Genomic DNA, 23,122 nt, shown 5'->3' on the forward strand with positions numbered 1-23,122 from the left:
TAATATTAATATCGCAAAAGATTAAGATTTTGAAAATTCTTGCTTTCCATGTAACGCCTTTTTTTCTAGGACAGCCTACTTAGTTTCATATTTATACATTTATTATCTCAAAATCTGCCATTATTTAAAAATTCATCGATCAAGTATTTTTTTCTGCACCAATAGACCTTTTTGTGAACAGACTGTACGTACATTTGGCGTCTGGGTTGGAGACGTGAAGACATGGAATGCAGTTTCTGTGCACTGTGAACCCCGGTTGATTCTCGCCTATTGATTGTGTCGTACTAACAGCGTAGTGAATATTCTTTTTCTATTCCGTTTTTCAAGAAATTCACGCAAAAACTGAAAGTTATCAGAAAAATTAGAACACAATTAAGTAAGTATAGCGTAGTGAAGTTAATAACTATTCTGGAAGTCGTTGGCGCGCACATATACTTGATGTTGTAGTAACCAAAATTTATTTTGCAAATTTGGATTATTACAAAAGATTATTGCAAAGATTTAATTGTGCTGTTGGTTTGTATTAATTCATTATATGTAAAAGTGAAATAACAATATACATTGTGATAAATTTTGGTGCACGTTCGATTTTGTTTGGACAAAGAAATTGAAAAATGAAAACAACCTTTGTTTGACTCCTAATCTGAAATTTTTAGATCAAAATGACGCCGGAAGGATATACTCGCGTTTATGTGGGTGGATTAAACGAGAGTATCAAAAAGGAAGATCTTCAAACAGAGTTTGAGAAATATGGCAAACTAAACAAAGTTTGGATTGCATTCAATCCACCAGGTTTTGCTTTTATTGAATTCCTAAATATGAATGAAGCAGAACTTGCTTGCAGCAGTATGAATGGCACAGAGATTATGGGTGCTAAATTAAGGGTAGAAATTTCACGAGGTAGAGGTCGGGGTGGAGGAAGGGGTGGTATGGGAGGATTCAGAGGAAATCGAGGTGGTGCTGCTAGAGGTTACGGCTCTGCTGCCTCTATTGCATTCAATTACAGAGGAAACAATATGTATGCGGATTATGGAGGTTATTATGCAGGCAAGGGTGGTGGAAGTAGAGGTAGAGACTACTATGGAGAAGCCTATATCAATCGTGCTGGTGGGTATGTTACCCGAGATGGATATACACAAGATGTCTATAATAGTGGGGAGTCCAATGCTGATTATTATACCAACAAAGGCACTGGTACATCAAGGTACCGAAGTCGCTCACCAGCTGGTCGTGGCAGGTACTGACAATACCTAATCCTTTGTTAAATCTTGAGTTATAATACACTTAACATGAAATCAATGACATCGCTTTATTAAATTTTTTATCTGGTTAGATTTCAAAAGCAATAAACCAGGTTGAAAATAGAAAAGGCATTAATAAATTTGTTGTATGCGTTATACAATTATAAATGTGCACTCAAGTAATGAAAATTATCTGGCAAATGAAGGCAAAAGTAATATTACATTCTATTTTGCACTTCCATGTTCACAGTCATCGTCATCTTCGTGAATGCACATAAAAGATCTACTACTGCATTGCCAATCTGAACTGCGGGCCAATCAGCTGCCCACCCTGATGACTACATTTCTATCCAATCTACGCAGCGACCTGTATATAAACAAGAATCTACCATTGCAGATCAAGTTGTGCAATACCATTTGTATAGTATACTTTAGTTCTGCAGTTTGTAAACGTTTTCAAAACATTACTCATTATTCATGAAGAAAAAAAACATTACTGGAAATTTTATATGACATGAAAATGAATCATGAAGAAAATTGAAATCAAGCTATATAATCTTAGTCTGAAGTATTTATATATGTGACTTTTGTCTTATTTAAACTTGGGGTATTATGTATTTTTTAATTTTAAGTTTTTTTTACATATATATTTTTTGTATCCTTTTTTTAGTTTCTTTTTTATAGAAGAACTGAAAAGAATATAACCGAAAGAAATTTAAAATAGTTTATAGAAAAATACGAGATAAGATACTTCATAATTAAATAAGTTTCTGTTTTTTTCTTTTTCACGTTTAATGTGCTTTAAGAGATTTCCAATATAATTTTGTCTATAATTTTGTATCACTTATTATGGACATACTTATTATTTAAAAAAACAAACGAAAACGCAAAAAAAATATCGCCAATTTTAGCCAAATGCACACTACTGCTCGTATATGATTGACTGTGCAACTTTGCCTTAAAACTTTTTATATATCATATGAAGTCAAGATTTAAAAGCTGCGAAATTGATTCGTTACAAATAATTTAAATTAAAGCATTTCGAAGTATATGTGCAGAAATAGTATTGCATTTGGAAACCTTTGAGCATTTGTTGCTGTGAATGCTTGAATGAAAAGTAACGAAACATGGTAATGTTTGCCATTGCTGTAAATGATATGGAATTGGATATCTATTAAATGATTTGCTCTCACTACTATCCGCCACCCTGCCTGCCTGCTTGCCTACTTTTTTCAAACTTTTAATATTGGTTTCTTGTTTAAATTCATAGAAAGGAAATTCGAATAATATTTTTGCTACTCTTTTGGATTTACAAAAAAGGTAGCTGATAGTTATTTAAAATTTGTATGCTGTATTAGAAGTATAACAATCAGTTGATCATAACATTTTAAATAATACATGGGACTTCGACGTAAGTATGGCAATATAAATATACAAATAAAAACATCAGATTGTAAATAAGAAATACTTTAATATTAGCAGTATAATCAACCAACGTTTGTATTATATAATTCAATACGAAAAACCTACGCATGTTTCTATTTTTTATATCAATTATACTGTTAATATTAATCATAACTATAAGGATGAATAAATGCAAAAGGTTTCTTCCATGTACAGATTTATAAATTTTAATATTATTTTATAGAAGCTAATAAGATAGACCTCCGTTCGGTGTTTTGAAATAGCGCTCTAATTAATTGTTTCACTTGAGATACTGTAAATTCACGCGCAAGCGGCCCTTTACCGCCGTCCCACCTAATTTCAATTTCTTTCAGCGATGCACCTAATACTTGAATTAATTCTAAAAACTTCTCCCACTTTCGTACGTGTTGTTGGATATTTTGAGGATCCTGAAAACAGCAATTTTTTCTAATCATTTTTTACAGGCACATCTCACAGAACTTCTACTGTGATAATCACGTACATATTTTTTAAATGTAATTTAGTCTGCAATAAAAGTTCTTAAAATATTAAAACATACATATCTTTGTAACTTAAACTTACCGGAAAGATTTGTGGTGCACGCTTAACGATCATGTTAAATAATGCTACTAGTTCAGTTGCAACATCAGCAGGAATGTCTTCGACGGATGTTACTCTAATTATTAGATCTTCGACCATAGAATTCATAATGCATCCTACAGCTCTACAATATATATTTACTGGCAACACATCTAGCCAAACTGTTTTTAACAATTCCAATTGTCTAATGCATTGCCTCATTGCACGCTCAGTGCTAGGATGTAAATCAGAGGTTTGACCTAATGCTGACAAACCTTATTTCAAAATAAAACATTTTAATTATATATTATGTATATCATGAGTGAATGCACTGAAACATACTAATGTTACTAACCAGACTCTTTGAGAATATCAAAAATAATATTTCGTTGATACTTCATATGCTCTAAAAAGCACGTTGATCCTACATCTCTTAATACTAGTATCTGATCAGCAAAAGTTAAATTAGATTTTTTCAACGCCTCCGGTAATTTGTCTCTATATTCGTACCCCAATGTGAGAAGATGATGTGCAAGATACATACAATTATTATGGAATACCGCTAAATGAAAATATAAATTATTTAAATTTATATACAGATTTCAATTTCAGTTTAAATATAATTAGATTCTCACCAACTTGTTGCGGTATTGTTTCTAAAAATTTTCTGTGGTGTTCAGGCACGAGACCTGCATACATTTCAAAAATATTCCTACACGTATAAAACAGTCGGACAGCGCACGAATCTGAACAATAACACGCTTCGTCCAAAATATTTCGTGCAAGATCTAATATCTCTTTTGTATTCTTGCTAAAATACAGTTTATGTAATAAATTGTTTCCAAATCTTTATACATTTAACATAATTTTTTAAATCGTATTTATACCTTATTTGACACTTAGGAAGTTGAAACGTACTATCGCTTAATTGTTTGTTAATCTTTAATTTTTCATAATCATATGTGACGTCTGGAAATTCAAGTGGTTCCTAGAACAACGATTAAATCAACCTCAATTGAATAATACACAATGATTTAAGAAAAACTTACTTGGGGCTCATACGTGATACAATCGTGTAAATCTTTCTTCATAATGTTCCGAGCTTTCGTTAACAAATTTTGACAAACTTTGTTAATGAACAACTGATCAATATTTTTCGTGTATTCTGAGAGGAAGAGTTGATCGTTCGTGATAAACCCTGAAACAGCAAACATGAACTGTTAAATTTAATTAAAAGGAACAAATGTTATAATAAAATAGACATTGGCCCTACCAATTTTAACTAAGAAATATTGGAAATCATTAATTGCCTGAACGATGGGTGTGAAATTTTTCAGATCAGCGTTCGAAGTTGGAATAATTCGCGAGATACAGTCGGCTGTTAATGAAGTTGATAATCGATCCAGTAAATGAGGCTGTATCTGCTTTAAGAAGGTTTCCTCATCATATATAATCACGCTGAAATACTGATGAAGAAATTTGAATAGCAATTCTAAATTGTAAAGTACGCTCTTGTAGCTCGGTGATTTCTTTTTGTTCAGAACTTCGACGGTGAAAACCTTCTCGTCGACCACGTACACGGAACAATCATCATTGATGATGGGAGTGATGATGTAGTCCATAAGCATTGTAGAGAATCTGTGCAGATGACTTGAGAGATTGTCTATATAATGCAAACCCTGAATCAATTCTTGCATATCATCGAATTCATCTTTTACGCTTAATCTGACGATCTTTCCGTCTTTTTCGTCGATGCCGGTCCAACAAATTCGCTCGTACAACAATGATGATGTGTCAGATAAGAATGAAGTATACAAATTCAAACATTCTGCCTCAATTGCTGTGTAAATATCAAGATCGCGTAGACCAGTTTGTGGATCATTTAGGATACTATACATATGGCATAATGTCTTAGCTACATCCACATATCGTTTTTCTTCCTGATAACTTTTTACAGATTTTATACATTCATGTAGTGTTAAAAGTTGATTTGATAATTGTAACATCATGTTTGATTCTTTTAGAGCTTCTGATAGTGACTTTAGCTCCTTTGTAGATCCTGATAATTCTATCTTAACCTGGAGCGAATAAATTACATTTATAAAAAATTCATAATTCACATAAAATCACAAATGTAAATTGACTATGTACCTGATCATCTATTCTGCTTTGTAAAGAATTCATCTCTTCGAGTAATTTTTCACCTTTCGATACCAAACGTTGATCTCTCGTGAGTTTTGACGTAAATTTGACATAATTATCGTCCATAAAATCTTTAACATCATATTTTAATTTTGTTATTTCCTTTTGAATTTCTGATATTTTTTCGTGTAAATTAACTTTCTCCAATTTCCCTGGCCAAGAAGAGAAGATAAACAAAGATGATTAAACAAAGACAAATAATCATTTATTTAAACATTTAAGTGTATTGTTGCATGTTTTGAAGTTTGTATATATACCTGCTGTGATCAGCACATCAGTTACAAAAGATGTCATTTTGATTTCAAGTAATCGTGCTTGTATTCAAATCACCTAATATAATTTACTGCTAATTGAGTACTAAATAGTACCGTATTACACTTAATTAAAAATTGCCAGTATAAAAAATAACCTAAATTGCCCAGTACTTAACCTCTCACGCTTTATTCAGTGACTACAGTTGTAGAAAACTGGACATAACTTTGTTTTCGAGGGATCATAGGGGGTCCCAGATACCCCTAGATGAGATTAGTTTAGGTTTACATACAGAGAACACACCTCAGACTGATATCTGAAAAGACTCAACTTTCACTTCCTTTGATTCTATTCTTTTTTAGAAATCAGTCAAAAGCAGAACAAGACCGAACAATTATTATTATAGTTGTTTGACAAACTTGTATTTTTAAAAAACCGCCATAAATTAAATATTTTTAAAATTCGACTCCAGCGCCATCTATACAAAAACTGCGGAAACTACTCAACAACTTACCGACTACACGGGAATACTAGCGGCCTCTAACAGAAAACTGTAGAAACTAGTCAGTAAGTAGGTTCCGCGATTTTCCAATAGATGGCGATAGTGTCCCCCAGTGGTCGGTAAGTTGATGAGTAGTTTCCGCAGTTTTTGTATAGATGGCGCTGGAGTCGAATTTTAAAAATATTTAATTTATGGCGGTTTTTTAAAAATACAAGTTTGTCAAACTATTTCATAATTTTTCAGTCTTGTGCTGATTTTGACCAATTTAAAAAAAATAGAACTAAAGAGAGTCAAAACTGTGTCCTCTCAGTTGTAAGTGATAAACGATATCCGTTATTTTCAGATAGCGCTGCAATCGGAATTGATTTCTAACCGTTGCACATTTCGAAATCATTTATTAGAATAAAAAAACAGAATATTAACTCAGCAGAATCGTAAAACAAATTGATTTAAATTGCTTTTGTAAAAATATAGACCAATAAATAATATATAAAGTGTTTTATTCAACGTAAGTAGAACTAAAAGGTATAAATGAATAAATAATGCTGTGACTATCTTCAAAACTTAATCAACAATAATGTTGCTATCATTATTACAAGTTTCCATTTATGTGCAGGTATTAATAATTGTGAGTATTGATTGAAAGTGGTACCTATACCACTGTTTTAATGCAATGTAGAAGATTTTAGGGACACGAAATTCTCTTTATTTTTAATATGTACAATTTTCATGATACCATTATTAGAATCAATATGAATCTACTTCAAAACCGCCAAGTGGCAACGACAAAGGCAGGTTTCTCAGGAGGAAACTCACCTGTTTCACAACCTGCGTGACGTACCGAGTACCGTGTCACGTGACAAGTTTTACCTTTCATCGTTAGTAGGTGGTGGTGGTAGTAGTAGTAGTAACAATACTATAGTGTTTTATGGTAGGTACGGTAGTGGGCCTACGGGACGACGCGAGGTAAGGCGCGTCCACTGGAAAGACGACAGGAATATAACGAGTCGAACCAGTGAAACCGCGCCCAACGTGACGCCAGGTGGTCATCAAATCACTACAAAACTATCCATGTTTTTGTTTTACTCATTACAAATATCCTATAAATCGTAGAGATCATTTGGTACCATTGAGAAGTGTCCACCGAGGTGTAACGCAAACGCTTCCACCTTGACTGGCTGGGAGACAGACAAATACCTCTGTGAATTGTGATTGCAGTGATTCAGTAACAATCTGACGGTGAATACATATTCTTTCTGTATAGATGAACGTGTAAAAAAAACACGGAGCGTCTTCTGGATTATTAGTAAAAGGGTTTCATGACGGGAGAGTAACGGCAGCGGTGTAACCGAGTCGCTACAGTCGAGCTGGGATCTCTGGCGCGTGAAGGAGTACGTTGAGAAGAAAGGTTAATGCTCGAATTTAAAATACAGTGCACCTCCGCGTTTGCGTACTGCCAGCGAGGATATTGTCGCTTGGAAAGCCTGTCTCGATCGGGATTCATAGATCCTCCCGTGCATATTTGAGTGAAGCCTGTGATTTAAGTTGAAAAACATGCAACTGAACCGTGGTAAAAGGTGATCCTCGATTCACCGAAGAATATCTTTACAATGGAGCATGGACGATTTCAATAAACTATCGAAAATTTATATTTGAACCACGGTCCAGACATTCTCCGTGCGACACGCCGAAAGTAATCATCGGTACATCAACGTAATCAGTGAAAGTATAGATCCGATTACGCATTGCGGATCGAATCATCGTGTGACGCATCTGATAAAGAAATATTTATAAAACTCAGACGATTATACATGTTTCAACCTGTGAGGTAAAAATCGTTCATTCGTGGATGTTTTATCGGTAAATAAACATCGTTATCTTTTTTTTAGAAATCGACATTATATTGATCTATCTAAATGTTGCAACAAGTGTCATCGAAAATATCAAGCGAGGCATCGAGTGAATTAAGGAATCGAAAAATCATCGATTCGTACAGGATTCTGTTCGACAAATAATCTTACCGAGATATAGCGTGTAACGACAAAATGCGTGTTCTCTGCCTGTTTCTCATTTTTCTGACCGTTCATGGCCAGTCGGACGAGGGGTTTGACCAGTCCTCTATTTATTACACCGAGCCGACTTTCATCAATGCAAGCAACAGTAATGCAAACGGGGGCCTTACGGAACTTCACGGAGGTCAAATTGTTAGGGGCCAACGATTATTGGAAAGATCGAAGAGCCCTTATCTGGTGCGGGAAGATTTATTCGTCGAACGCGAGGGAGAGCTGGTGATAGAAGCAGGGGTGGAGATCCGGTTTGGTCCCATGATCGGAATCACGGTTCGTGGGATCGTCACTGCGAAGGTAATGATTCCAAAAACAGTAGAACCAACGTTTACCTGTTTGATTAAACGTTGGTGCAATGGTACTTAGGAAAAAGGTATTGAATTTTCATATTCTTTGAAAATTTACATTGGTATAATACTAGATAATAAAGAATAATAATTATCATGTAGGAATGTGGAGATTTTGGAGCGGATATTTTTAGTTGTATGTGTGTACATTAGTCAAGAGATATATCACACATTCACAGAAAGGATGAGCGTTTATCTATGTATATGCTAACGTTGAATGAACATGACTCATCCGGACGTACGATTGTGCACGTGTTACTACGACATGCCAGAAGTGACAGTAATAATTCAAGTTCCCAGAAAATTGTAGGGTCATTTAGATTTCGTCACAGTGCGCAAGAAAATCGAAGTATAATATAATTTTACGCAATTTATGATATCACAATGCGAATCTATCGGTGGTTGAATAAAACTTCCCCTGGAATCAATATCTCTATGGAGATGATATCAGGAGTAGCAAGGATTTAATGTGCTTCTATAGGAATTTTTCATTGGCAGCGAAGTGAAATATTCGCCAATATTCCGCCATTGTCCTTTCGTACGCACCCTCTCAGGTACCCAAAGGATTTCTGGTATTGTCCTGGTACCCCTGATACGTACGCGAAACTTCATCCGCAAAAACGCAGTAACCCTATACCCCGGTTTAAATCTGTCTTTCCGGTGCAATTAGAATCAGCCAGGGCACTCGAATACCCTTAGGTTCGTTTCGCCTCTCGTTACGCGCTACTTAAGTCCCGTAGTCGAACATTGTTCATTGCGGTTCTTAACGCGCGGAAGAACAACGGTTCGATGTCTATTGAGAAAGAAAAGTTTCACGACTTTACGGACAACAAAGAATGATTTACGTTCCTATGGATTCCGGGAAAGGCGCTCGAAAGTAACAACTTGTTGCGAAACGAGAGCAATGGTGGATTTTTGCAGAGGAAGAAGAGATGGAAGTCGAAATCTGCTAATATATAGGAGAATTTTCTAATTTATTCTCTGAAACTGTAAAGGGAAGAGGGATTGGGACAGAATGTCTCCTCTGTCAAAGGACGGTGAATGACCGGAAATTCCAGAAACACGCAAGCTGTGTTGATTGTCGCTTTATTCGCATCACGTACTGTCAGCGTATCGTGCCTGTGGAATACACGCATTGCTGCACAGAATTAGTATTATTAATATTCCAGTACCTGAAAATGTACCTTTCGATCGTGAAGATTGTACTTCGTGTCTTTCCATACTGTTTCACTAATCTATTGTAGCGAACGGTAATATTTGCTCAAAGCATTACGGTTCCAATATACAGGGAGTCTCAGAAAAGGGCTATTTAGATTTCTAAGTTTTGTATAGATCCTATACAAACTAATTCCGTGCAGGTATGCAACATGGAAGGCAAAGAAAGTTCTAAGTTCTCAAAGCCCTTGATCAAAATTTTTTCGACTGATGGACTGATAGTATTCTAGATTTAGAAAATTCTTGCAAGGAATTATGAATGGATTAAAGGCACAATTGCGTGAGCTTATAGCTGTTGTTCGTGTAAAGAGAGATGGTCTTAGGGTGGTTAAAGGAAAACGGCTGGAAGTAATCCACTTAAACGGGTATACGGATTCTAATCGGAGTGTTTCCGCGAGGGCAGCCCGACGAAAGCCCCAACGTGGAGGCAACTAATAGCTCGATTAAGAACTAGATACGAAGAGCGTGTACAGTGTAAAAGTAATGAACGAGTGAATCAGCTCTACATGCACCGCCTCCATCACGCGGTGCGTTTCAGGTCACGGATCAAACAGCGGTTCTTGGCCTGAACTGTTAACCTTTGACCTCGCTAATCCTCTTACGCTCCACCTTCTACGCGTACAGGAATTATACCGATCCTACCATTCATGATCTTGTCATAGAGGAATTATATCGTAACATCTAAATAATGCATCATGATTTGTATGATAGTTTCAAGTATCGAATACTAAACGAGACGCATAGATTTACATATCATTTGCACTTTCTGCTTTAGGGAGAACCACAAGCGCCAATTTTATTAACAGCAGCAGAAGCTAATAATCAGGTTCATCCTGTTGAATCTCCACTTTCGATACGACTGGTAGATGGGCCAACTCCATCCGAGGGTCGATTAGAGCTTTTCCATCGAGGACAATGGAGAGCTGTTTGTACGAATTCCAGAAAGTAAGTGTTCCTTTATCACTCATTCACTGAAGCTCAAATTTCATCATTTTGTATATTATAGTTGGACAAGAGCTGATCTAGAAACAGCGTGTAGACAGCTTGGATTCCAAGGAGGACGATGGTGGTCTTGGATAGACAGGCAATGGCCCGCGAAACCAAGATTACTTTATGAGCAACCAGGCTGCAGAGGCACGGAAACATCTTTAACCAGCTGTGAAAGATGGTCCGATAGACAACTGGGTGGTGGTGTCTGTGGTAAGTTTCAAAGCTAGAATAATATAGATTGTAATATCTCAGAGAAAGTAAAGGAATAAGATGATTTCAGATTATCATCCTGATCTTGGAATATCGTGTTTGCCTCGTCATGATGGGGCCACAAAGGCGATCAAGCATTGGAGAGGTATTCGTTTCGAAGAGGCTTTGTACGATCGTCCACTGATCCAGGAGAACACTCTTTATATAAGGAAATCGAAGTCACTTTTAAGAAACGTTATAATAGAGTAAGTATTTCCATTAAACCCTCAAGACTCTATATTCGATTTTTGGTAACATTGTTTCTGTTAAAAGGCACGCAGGAACGGGCCGAGAATATAATGTTACAGCCGCGATCGATGTCGAGGGTGTTCCACCGCAAATGGAATCAATTTCAGTCCTTCATGCTGCTTTTACAGGCATTAACGTCACCACACCAAACGCTCCTGTTGTAATAAACAACTGCACCATTCAGAACAATAGAGGTAATCGTTTAGGTACAATTATCTCTTTGGTACATTTCACAGTTATTACTTATTATCAATTTGTAGGGTATGGAGTTTATGTAAACAGTTCCTCCGGCATGGCGTACATTAACAATTGCTCTATATTATATAATGGAGCTGATGGGATTAAGTATATTCATTTTGATGAAAGACCAGATGATAAATTAGATCGTACAGAAGTGTTTGATTTGTGCACCTTTCCAACAACTGCCGGTCAAACTTTCCCTGTTATAATATCCATGGAACAGAGCAAGTATGCGCCAAATACCAAACGCTGTCCACAGGTAAATATTCTTAAAAATATTAATATATTAAAACCATGTCTGAATACAATCATATTTTTAGCACATATTCACGAGACCGGGACACGTGCTGACCATGCACTTCTTGCAAATGAAGACTAGCAGAAATAACAGTGCATTCATAGAAGTGTACGATGGTATAAGCGAAACCGAAAAACTACTAGCCAGAGTGAGAGTCGAGAATGGCACACTTCCTCAGAGTGTCACTACCACTCGTCAAAATTTGTACGTGAAATTCATTGCCGATCCACGGACGAATACGATCATTTTTGTACGACTGTCTTCGGGTTACAGTAAGAAATCAAATAACCATTGCAATTGAAACTGTTTAAAGTTTTTTTGCGTCATTAATCATAATCTACTTGTCGTTCCAGAGAAAACGTATGATCTGAACGTAACTGGAAGCGTAATAGCCGGCAATAACGGAAGAGGAATTGCAGTAGAGAAGTTGCGATCCGCTCTACACGTACACGAAACTTCAGTATCCAGTAACAAGCACGTAGCAGGTGTGCATGTGTCAGGTGGTGCCGCGGATGTGAACATCACCAGTAGTCGCATTTCTTTTAACACCGGAGACGGTGTTAACATCACCGTCACGGGAGGAAATCGCAATATATCACGGACAAGCATTTCCTCGAATCAGGGTTACGGTTTTGCAGTGTGGTTGAACGATAGCTCCTCCACTGAATACGTATATTTCAATCAAACCACTGTGGTCGAGTATTCCCAGATATTCCGAAACAAGGATATCGGTATACTAGTTGGCAATGCAACAGGCGATTCTTATGTAAATGTGACTGGTAACTGGTTCAACAGCAGCGCAGACACAGCGTTACAAGTAGAATCTAGTTGGAGACAGAATGAAGGCTTGTTGAGGCTCCAAATTGGTCACAATTCTTTTGTACAAAACGCAAAGTTTGGAATTAAACTAAGCCCAGCTTTCAACTTGGAAGCAACCATTGAGTACAATCATTTCAGAGAAGAATCTAGTGGATGTATATTGATAAAGAACCCTCTCTACGAGGAGTTCAATATAATGCCAGCTGATATCGTCATAAAGCACAATGAATTCTATAGCAATCGTGGTGCTTTCGTAGTGAACGTTGGTCTTTCACCATACAGTGACGTTCAAAAATTATTGTTCACCAGAAACTTCTTGCGCGACAATCGTGTTAGAGAGCTATTCGACAACGGCAATACGATGAGATCCAGGTTGATTCCTCGTTCCAGAGTCGCGGCTGTCATGGTCGTTTCCTCGAGCAACGTGGAAGTATACCGTAATATCTTGCACAATCCTGAATCACCATACGAGATCGGTTCCCACTTGGAGGATCAGAGTAAGGTTATCAATTGCACCTACAATTGGCTTGGATTTGCTGAAGAGAACAGGATATTCGAGAGGCTGTTTCACAGGAAGGACAGATACAATCTAGCCAAGATAGAGTATCTGCCTTATCTATTGCACAGCAGCAATCCTGGAGCTAATACGATCATAGCAAATCCATCCTTTGTTCCACGATTCGTTACACCAGGTACAAATTTAGTCGGTGGCGAAGTCGATGGTCTGGAATTCTTGAACGCTGGCGAATACATCGTCGAGCGTGATATCAACGTACGGCCCGATGGTAAATTGATTCTCCATCCTGGCGTCACTCTACGTTTCCCACCAGCTGTAGGGATGATGGTCGCCGGTAAATTGGACGCTCGTGGAAAACGACCCAGCGATATTTTGTTCACTTTGAAAGAAGAACTGGTGATGGACTCGGATAACGACACTCTGATGGACGAAGGTCTAAGTCAGATGAACGAAATCGACTCCATCCCTGTGCGACTTCTCGGAGGTAAAACAAATCTTGAGGGAAGATTGCAGGTGAAAGTAGGAGAAAAATGGGGGACTGTTTGCAATTATGGCTGGACGATACGCGATGCAGCCCTCGTTTGCCATCAATTAGGTCTCACCCTGGACCCTGATAACTGGCTGATGGAACGTTCTCAGATTCCAAATGCAGGCATCAACGAGGACATCGTTCTCAGTAACGTCAGGTGTACTGAGAATGACAATGATCTGTCCAAGTGTCGAGCAGAAACGGAACAGAACTTTGAGAATTCTTGCACTCATGAGAATGATGTTGGTGTTAGGTGTTCAGAAGCTGCATGGGCGGGTCTTCGTTTGGGGCCATTAGCGCAAAGAAGCGATCTTCAATTCGTGACGATAGAGAAGGCAGGTTTACTTGATTACACCACGAACTCGTTCAAGCCAGCTTTGCAAATTGACTTTGCAAGACACTCGCTGGACAGCGTTAGAGTCATTGACAATCTCCAAGATGGCTTAGGTGTTTTGTACTCTGATATATATTCTGTGGATGCAGTAAACGTAGTCAGAAACAGTGATTTCTCTCAGAACGGTGGCAGTGGTATAAGCTTTAAACAATTGGGTATGGAGATTATCAATTCCAGGATTGAAAACAATAAAGTTGCAGGGATAAGGCACAATCCTGCTCTTTCTGCCGTTCAACAAAGAGAATTCGCTGGCTGGTTCTTAGGTGTGCCAGATATGATAGACTCTTCTTACAATCCAATAATCATACCTCATTATATGAGAGATATAGAATTGGCTAATGAAGAAACCAAGTATTTAATCACTGCTAAGGTCATTGATGATCCTATTAAACGACGTATCAGTATTAGATGCAAACCAGGATACGTTATTGGTATTCAGCTGCTTAATCCCATTGAGAATCGTAGCACAGAGCAGATAACCTTTATCGATACCAGTAAAATTATCTGGCAATTGAAACGGGACTTGGCAGTATTCCCTGTTACCTCCAGCTCTTTTATCATAGGTTTAGACTATGATAGCGGTGCAAAGGCACTTGGAGGCGGGGTTATCGTCATCACAGCTCTTCAAGCTCCGATACAAGACGTAAGAAGCAATACTGTGAGAGGTCCGATTCCAACACTTCTAGTTACTAAATCCAAAATCAAGAACAACAGGAAGGGTATCCTTGCTTCGTTCTACAATAGATACTTAGACGAGATCGGTGATCATTTCCTTCGAAAAGCGAACGAAACCATACAATTAATTGGCTGTGAATTGTCTCACAATCAAGAGGAAGCTATTTATGTGCATTCCCCTCATTGGAACATCTTCCGGACGAACTTGTCCGAAATTGCAATTCATATAAACGATAGTCTGATCACGGATAATGGTAAAGGTATATATCAGTTCAGTCGTGATGCAAGACACTCCAACAATCTTTTCCATTGGATAATGCAAGACAGTACCATTGAAAGAAATAGAAAAGGTGGTTTCGAGGTGCTGTTACCTGATGTCTGGCAGTACAACGAGAATTTCACTCACACTTTGTACTTTGGCAATAACACCTGGAGGAACAATGAGCTATTTAGCTTCATAGTTGATGGACATTTTGCTACTTTGAACATCTCTCACAACAGATTCGAAGGAAACCGTTGCAAAGCTGGTTTGATCTCCATCCGTGGAATGGAGAAGAAGATGAGGATTAATAATAATTATATTGAGAGCAACACTGGTGTGTACATGGTGGAATTTAAAGCAGATAGCCAGTCTGAGATTCTAGGAAATGTGGATGCTCGTTTCTATTTCAATGAGATTAAAAAAAATAGCTACGACTTGGTTGGTATGGGACCACGTCGCATCGATGATGGTCCAAGCTATGTTGTTGGTTTCCATGGTATACAAAAGGTACAGATAAAGAAAAACCTGTTCGGTGAGAATTCTTTGGATTACGAGCTACTGGCTGGTATCAGAACAGCCAAGATTAATAATGAGGTTGATGTGACAGAAAATTGGTGGGGTACCTTTAATGATACTGAGATAAGGTAATTTAGTATTTCAACAAGTATATTCCACCATCCCCTATTACAAGATGTCTTATATTATCTTTCATTTGCAGGCAAAGGATCTTTGATTTCGACGACTGGAATGACCACGCTGTAGCTAATTACCGACCCTTCTTAACCGGCGATTCTTTTGATTCTTCTGTGTCTGCATCCTGGCAAATCGCACAGCAGGTGGACTTGGATAATTTAGGTGGACGAATAGTAGAGAACTTATCCATACACTCCAGAGACAAACCTTATGTCATACGTTCAGATATCACTATTATGCCTGAAGCCACTTTGCACATTTATCCGGATGTCGTTATGGAGTTTGCTCCCAATGTTGGGATCCTAGTTCTTGGTACTTTGAAGGCTGTTGGTGCGCCCGACCATGAGATTATAATGAAGCCTATGGAGCACGATAACGAGGCGACGAATCCAAAATTAAGGAATGGGAAGATTATCTCTGTGTCCGAGGAGACGATTCGTCTTTGCAAAGACGGACGATGTTCTTCTTTGTATAACGAAGGATTTTTGGAGTTCTTCAATAAAACCACGTTGCAATGGATACCTTTGTGCGACACAAGGTTCACTGAAAGAAACGCACAAGTAGCCTGTCGACAATTGGGCCACGATTCGCTTAATGTCTACGTGTCGTACGATCGTCGATACGAGCTTCATCCTGGTTCTCTAATACGCGTTTGGTCTTGGCCTGAACCATTACAGGTATTTATCAAACATGAAACGTTTAACATGCAACGAAGAGTATAATTTTTAATGTATCACGCAATCTTTCAGTGCACTGGCAAAGAAGAAAAATTGGAAGACTGTCAGATCAGATTGAACGGTCAATTATATGGACATCGATATGACTGCCCATGGGACAGTCAATTCGTCTTTATAAATTGTGGAAAACGAAACCTGGACGATACTCGTGACTACTGGGGTGGAATACGTATCGCCAATAGCGAATTTGAACATCATTTATACGAGCATCGTATTCACGACGTGGTTACTCATGAAACAGTGAGACGTGTTGAATCAGTCTTGAAATATATTAATATCATTGGTGCTGGAATTTTGCATTTTGAGAAATCAGCTGCTCTACAAACGATCATGAAATCTCCTACTATAATGCATGTCAATGTAACTCGTAGTGCTTATCATGGAATCAATGTGATATCACCAACCCATACAGTTAGTATCCAGTTACGATCATTGACAACTGAATTACAGATTGTTTATTGATCTTTTATTTATCTTGTAGATCGAACTGCTGTTCAATAATATTAATAACGTGCTTGGAAATGGTGTGAATGTTCTATCCATAACTGGAGAAGGACGAGAGGCAGATGAAAGTTCATTTACTCCTATCAAGGACCTCAATATTCCTTATAACTTGTTCAGCATGATCGATATATGTGATACTACAAAGGAAATCACTCTTGAGGAACGTGTGATTGTTTATTACAAATATGACAATCATCCTGTGAATTGTGTTAAGATATTCCGTAGTGCTTACAGAGCAAAGCCTTTTGGATTCAGGTCTGCATTTTTCATCAGTCTAAATATTGAACAGTCTGTGTAGTTTGGCTGCAGGTGTTTAATATTCATTTCACTTGTTTCAGACTTTTACAGTTCAATCTTTTTAATTCTACTGGGAAGCCTGGTCGTGCTGATAGTATTATCCTCTACGATGGAGACATTTATAATATCACTGCCAAGAGTATAGGCCATTTAGAGGCTAATAGTCTGGACGAGAAGAAATTGTTTAGAACTCAGGGACCCAGCCTTAGTGTAAGACTATTTGCTAACGGTGCGAGCAACGTGCATGGTTTTATTGCGGAAGTTGTTACTCTGCCAATCTCTGCGATTGGATTCAGTGAGTATCATTTTGAAGTAATTCCAGAGTAGAGATAAATATTACTTGTTTCTTTTCCTGTATTCAGATCGTGATGTCCAACATAATATTTCTTATTCTGTGATATCTAACTGCCGTGAAGGAGCGATCAAGTATGCTAGCGCGGGTGAAGTGAACGCGATAATGACTCTTGAACGTAATCAATTCACGAATAACTGTGAGAAACTTTATGGCAATTTTTCTACTTGCAAGTCAGCTCTATGGTTGGATGTACAAAACACTCAATCTTTGTTCTTTAGGGTAAATCATTATTATCGAACAATCTCTTTTGATGAAATACATTTCTAATACTGTTTTTAATATTTTAGAATAACGTAGTTAGACATAATCAAGGCGGTCTTTCTATTCGTGCTGACTCCAGAGGCTCAGCAACTTCTTTAGAAGGATGGATCCACAATAATTTGTTTGCAGAAAATTACAATAAACCTGCCTTGTATGTAAATCATATTTCATTTTTCAAGTTAAAATAAACAATGAACTTATTCAATGCTCTTTCAGATATATAGAAGGTCGTCAGAGCAGTCCATACCAGGAAGTTACAATATTCAGAAACTATTTCACAAAAAATGATGCTCCTTATGATAACAACATTGTCTTAAAACAGGTTGTTAGCAATATGACCTTGAATTACTTGCACGCTAATCTTGGTGCTCATCTCTTAGAAATTTCTGGATTTGAAGGCGTTCGATTGCCTATTTATCAGAGCACATCCCACAATGGCTTTTACAAGTGAGTCTTCCTTAATCGATATTCAATATAAAAGATTGAATTTTTGATTATATAAAATTGTTTTAGGAATTATGCAGTGGATCGTAATGGGCGCAGTACAATAGTTGCTGGAACTCCTGGCCAGCAATATGTTGATAACGTCTTCTTCAATCCAGATAATGATTATGAAATGCTTACAACAAACAGATCACAGTCTGTATTATGTTCTATGTCTTCCATTACAATGCAGTATACGGAATAATAGTAATCCTTTATAATTTTACAGACAATTGGAAATGTGGAGGTCTCACATAGATGCTCGACACAATTGGTGGGGATACAATGAAACATTAGCAGTGGCTGGTAGAATCAGAGATAGAGGAGATTCTCCAGAGTTATTACAAGTAGATTATCAACCCTTCCACATGAGCAATCAGTCTGTCCTGAATGGAAAGTGTCCACCAGCGTGGGATCTCGTAGGTGACACCTGTTACATATACATTGGTGCTCCCATGGACTTTTTCAGTGCACGAGATTTTTGTAGAGTGAGTTATTAAATTCTTCATTATATCCAACTATCCAGTTTCTTATTTTGATCAATGATATTTCTTTCTTTAGTCTGTAAATGCATCAATGCCATTCATCATGGGTGATTACCTAGAACTCTTTCAATTTTTGCGGAAGCAACAAATACGATACGATTATGCGGATCGTGCTTGGGTACAACAATTAGATCGTGTGGATCAATGTACAACTTTCACCTACCAAACCATAGAAATTGATCATTGTGCTCAGCCGAGTCCTTTCATTTGTGAGATTGGTATGTTTTGTTAATTAGCACGATGATAAAGAAACTCAGGGAAGAATACACAGAAGTATGTGTGTTTGATTTTAGATCCAAAAGTAAATATCGATCCACTATCGTGGAGGAAAGATATTGTTGCAGTAGCTGTTTTAGGAGCAGCAGGTGTAGCACTTGCGCTGTTAACAGCTGCTATCGCACTTTGGGTATCCAAATCAAAGAGACGAAATATTGAAAGATTGGAAAGGCGAAATTCTATCAGACAATCCTTGCATTCGCTGCGATCAGTTGGCTCTACCTCAGGATTCACTGAGCTCGCCTATCGACGCAAACCGATTGCGGTAAAAATTAAAAAAGAGTATTGCAGAATAGCGTTTATGGCATATTAATTTGAACATATTGATTTCAGACGAAGCAGTCTACAGACACGCTGAATTCCAAGTCTTTGGATTACAGAAGAATGCTAAATGGAGGAAGCATAGATTCAATGGACAAGTCTCAGCTAAACTCATCCATGGAAGATAATCAGAGCTACGACGTGTACGAAGCGCACAATCCAAGATACTCGCCAAGTACCAGCGAATTTAAAAGTACTGTTCAAAAATATGGAGCTCCGCAAAGCGCAGACAATCCAGTATTTGATCTAACTTATCGCAATGAAGGTTTTAGAAATCATTCCACGTTCACATCAAGGAGCACCAATGACTGGCCCATTGAGTCAACCACAGAAACAACCACGGATGAGATTCACGCTGTCGATCCTACCAACGAGAGTTCATATCTTAACAATACGTCCACTCTTCCTCTGAATGCCAGCCTGGCTCTGACCGACTCCATCAGCGAATTGAAACGCGACATTGAAGCATCAGCTGCTTACAGTCCAATGGACTATGATCCAAGACGCAGTTACGATAATGCAACCTTGACACCGAGTCAAGCATCTGAACCTGTTCCAGAATATGCTCCAGATTTTAATCCACCGATACCTCCTCATCCTTATCATTACGACGAAGGCAGACCCAGAAGCGACGCGCTTTTAGAAACGAATCTTGATACTGGGGAGGAGAAACCCCTTCGTTCCAAGAGCGAAGCACTGTTGGAGACTAATTTGGACGTGTTCCTAGTTAACGAGCCTACAGAATTGACTCAACTTTCGGCTGGAGCGAGAAGTAAAAGCCAACCTTTGGAAACGGCGATGTGAATTGCGAGTAACAAGTGTTTATACGTTGTTGAAGATAGACTGTAAATCGTGCAGCGAATGGAAGGACTTTGAAATGAATTTTTGTTAAGCCCACCGGTTTCTAACTCTTACGATTAGGGTACTTGAATAACGGCATACGATTTAGTATCGTTTGAAGGCAAGATCTCAGTATTCGGTTGGCATTTAATATAATGAACATCTTTAACTTATAAGCATCAAAGTGAAATTCAAATTGGGATTACCAAGTCTTTTTTCTACGTTTTATATGGAGTATACTTTTAGCACGATCCCATGATGTACCTAATTATGTAGTATGTAGTATATTTACTAATATATTAAGTAGAATAGGTAAACTCGTATTTCATATGTACAGAGAACATATCATACAACGAGTTAGAATATTTTTCACGAATGTATGTATATTCTGTGCTTATATTCAGATGAAATAGATAGAGAAATGACGAATTTTCAAAATATATTTATAAATATATTACACTGCCAGACTGCTGAAAAGTATATATGTTTTATACTCGCACAAGTGAGGTATACTCACGTGACCATGTTTTGTGATAGGTAACTCATCGGAGTATAAATTACATTATAACTTCATTAGTGTACTCATGGTTCTCATTAAGTGTAATCTATCAAGGAAAACTATATCTATTCATTTGCAATGACCTAATTATTGGATATGGTTTTCCTTGTAGATGGTGATCTCACCAAGCGCCTTGAAAACATTTTTATAAGCATTCCATCGTAACAGATTATCCGTCCGTATATGTAAGTTTGTTATACGAGCGAAAATGGCCCTTTTAGGCATGCAATATACTATGGATGAAAGAAGTATTGGCACACATTCTTGCAATTATTTTCATATTGCATTACATTTATATTTCACAGCGTACACTTTATAATGATATTTTAATTCCTAAGTAACATTGCCAGAATGAAACTGTGTGTGCCAATTCTTCTCAATCCACTGCACATGTATAGAATTCTACAGGCATCAAATGGTGTCCTTCAACGAATCGAAGTAAAATAATCATTCATATTTTTTATACTGTTATCATTGAAAGAATTATAAAATGTTACGTCCGATTTATTAAGATGATAACGGCTCAATGAACAAAGGTGTTCTATCTATGATGTATTCTTCCAAGGAGAAAGATTTACAAATGGAAGGAAAATAGTATTCCGAAAACCACGTGCATTTTCACGGCATAATACGTAATATATTCGTTCGGTTTTTTTTTTTTTAATTTAATACTTGTACATTGAAAAATTGTTTACGATGAAACTAATAAATGAATTGCATCAATCATTTAATGGAGAGAAATTAATTATTGACACGGTGATTATGAAGGGATCGACGGATAAATAATGGAAGACTATTTTAAAACAATATCGAATATATTAATATTAATATCGTTAATAACATTATTAAATATCGGGATCAGATTACTATTCGTCGTAGCCGTTTTCTTAAACCGCAGATACGATCAATCGATAGACTTTAATTTTTTTATTATTTTCTTTTTTAAATAAAGCTCTCTATGTGTTCGCAACACGTGGCATCACGTACAGACGAAAAAAACAACTTTGTTTTATTTCGCGTACTTCAGACGCGAACATGTTTCCATTTAAATATATTGAATTTTATAATAAAATAGGCATACAAATGTATATACAATTTTCTATTAGACTAACATTATAGGAGTCACGTCGAGATCAAATCGGACGCTTCCGCTAACTGCGGAATAGTTCGATTTAATTTCCAAGGATTGTCTATATATTTTTGCATCTATTTAATAAAAAAAAATTTTGCGTTTTCTTAGTAAAATTTGTTCTCCAGAGAAGAACTTGTTTCATTAGGAACTATCCTCATAGAACGCGTATCAAGATCTAAAGTTCTTGACAATTGTTACTATGTTCTTTATTCTAAAAAAGGAACTATAAGAAAATATGAATCGAAAGTAATTTTGTCACCTGGCATTCCGCAGTACAGGAAGCTCGTCCTTTTCGATCCCTATTGCACACGTCACAACAAGAAAAAACAATGGGGATAAATTATTGCACCAGTTTCGTGCAAAACAGTACGCACGGTAACGAGAAACAGGAGTAGTTTATTCGTGGTGCTCGTTAACCTGGTAGTACTATTACGCGTACGTTTATTTCTTTAATGCACTTAATTGTAAACTCTCGTCTATACACGAGCCGATAAAATTTTTAACTCGTAGCACTCGTATATTTTATTAATCACTTCGACAATTCTTAATTGCACTTCTTATTGCGACAGGAATCGCTGAACAAAATACAACAAATCACGTGTCACTGACAGTATTAGTTTTGGCGCGTACGTTCAAATAGACAACTTCAGGTACGTTTGAATCGAGAGTTTCGATAACTCATCTTTAAAAATATTTCTCTCAATATAATCTTTCGTTCTTTCTTAATTTTATGCCTTATATACGCACAATAGCATTCATTTAATTAAAAATCAAATGATGTCACGTAATTTGCATATTATGAAATCGAAACGTACATTGTCAATTACAACTATACGTCGATTATTCGAGTTCATTTGAATATCTAATCGTAATATTTGTAAATATACTTATGTAATTTGTCTACACGTGTAATATATCTGGGTTACGATAAACACGTTTAAAATATAAGGTAATTTGTAAAGTATCTTTCTATCGAATGCATTTAATTCTAAAGTCACCCTGACTTTTCAAACGCTACTCTTTTACATCTAAAATTGCACCTTTGTACATACACGAGCGCCATTAAAG

General features: G+C 37.1%; 3 protein-coding genes across 7 annotated transcripts; 2 read left to right on the forward strand and 1 right to left on the reverse strand.

Annotated features, from left to right (window-relative positions):
• Nucleotides 1-216: 216 nt before the first annotated feature.
• On the forward strand, nucleotides 217-2,437 carry Rsf1 (Repressor splicing factor 1). Its single transcript, XM_034317880.2, has 3 exons — nucleotides 217-376; nucleotides 657-1,237; nucleotides 1,492-2,437. The coding sequence occupies exons 2-3, from the start codon at nucleotides 663-665 to the stop codon at nucleotides 1,517-1,519; spliced, it is 603 nt and encodes a 200-aa protein (XP_034173771.1). The 5' UTR covers nucleotides 217-376; nucleotides 657-662; the 3' UTR covers nucleotides 1,520-2,437.
• Zw10 (Zeste-white 10 kinetochore protein) lies at nucleotides 2,051-6,021 on the reverse strand. 2 transcript variants are annotated; one of them, XM_034317877.2, is made up of 9 exons: nucleotides 5,705-6,015; nucleotides 5,397-5,599; nucleotides 4,519-5,323; nucleotides 4,295-4,443; nucleotides 4,133-4,233; nucleotides 3,881-4,056; nucleotides 3,601-3,807; nucleotides 3,249-3,520; nucleotides 2,051-3,094 (listed from the first exon to the last, which is right to left on the reverse strand). In XM_034317877.2, the coding sequence occupies exons 1-9, from the start codon at nucleotides 5,739-5,741 to the stop codon at nucleotides 2,879-2,881; spliced, it is 2,166 nt and encodes a 721-aa protein (XP_034173768.2). In that variant the 5' UTR covers nucleotides 5,742-6,015; the 3' UTR covers nucleotides 2,051-2,878. The 2 variants fall into 2 exon arrangements, with proteins under 2 accessions (XP_034173768.2, XP_034173769.2); XM_034317878.2 differs by having other exon boundaries at nucleotides 2,999-3,191; nucleotides 5,705-6,021.
• Nucleotides 6,022-7,120: 1,099 nt separating this feature from the next.
• bark (C-type lectin domain-containing protein bark beetle) lies at nucleotides 7,121-22,998 on the forward strand. 4 transcript variants are annotated; one of them, XM_076688800.1, is made up of 21 exons: nucleotides 7,121-8,564; nucleotides 10,605-10,774; nucleotides 10,836-11,029; nucleotides 11,100-11,274; nucleotides 11,342-11,511; nucleotides 11,578-11,816; nucleotides 11,878-12,127; nucleotides 12,209-15,695; nucleotides 15,770-16,421; nucleotides 16,494-16,892; nucleotides 16,963-17,240; nucleotides 17,324-17,577; nucleotides 17,645-17,856; nucleotides 17,925-18,049; nucleotides 18,115-18,345; nucleotides 18,412-18,537; nucleotides 18,611-18,869; nucleotides 18,943-19,144; nucleotides 19,220-19,467; nucleotides 19,536-19,716; nucleotides 19,789-22,998. In XM_076688800.1, exons 1-21 carry the CDS (start codon nucleotides 8,247-8,249, stop codon nucleotides 20,325-20,327), a joined length of 8,709 nt encoding a protein of 2,902 aa, XP_076544915.1. In that variant the 5' UTR covers nucleotides 7,121-8,246; the 3' UTR covers nucleotides 20,328-22,998. The 4 variants fall into 4 exon arrangements, with proteins under 4 accessions (XP_076544915.1, XP_076544913.1, XP_034174512.2 ...); XM_076688798.1 differs by having other exon boundaries at nucleotides 7,121-8,029; nucleotides 8,091-8,564; nucleotides 19,536-22,998; XM_076688799.1 differs by having other exon boundaries at nucleotides 7,132-7,243; nucleotides 7,315-8,564; nucleotides 19,536-22,998.
• The last annotated feature ends 124 nt before the right edge of the window (nucleotides 22,999-23,122 follow it).

Source organism: Osmia lignaria, chromosome 6, assembly GCF_051020975.1.
Source record: "Osmia lignaria lignaria isolate PbOS001 chromosome 6, iyOsmLign1, whole genome shotgun sequence".
In the NCBI taxonomy this organism is placed as follows: domain Eukaryota; kingdom Metazoa; phylum Arthropoda; class Insecta; order Hymenoptera; family Megachilidae; genus Osmia; species Osmia lignaria.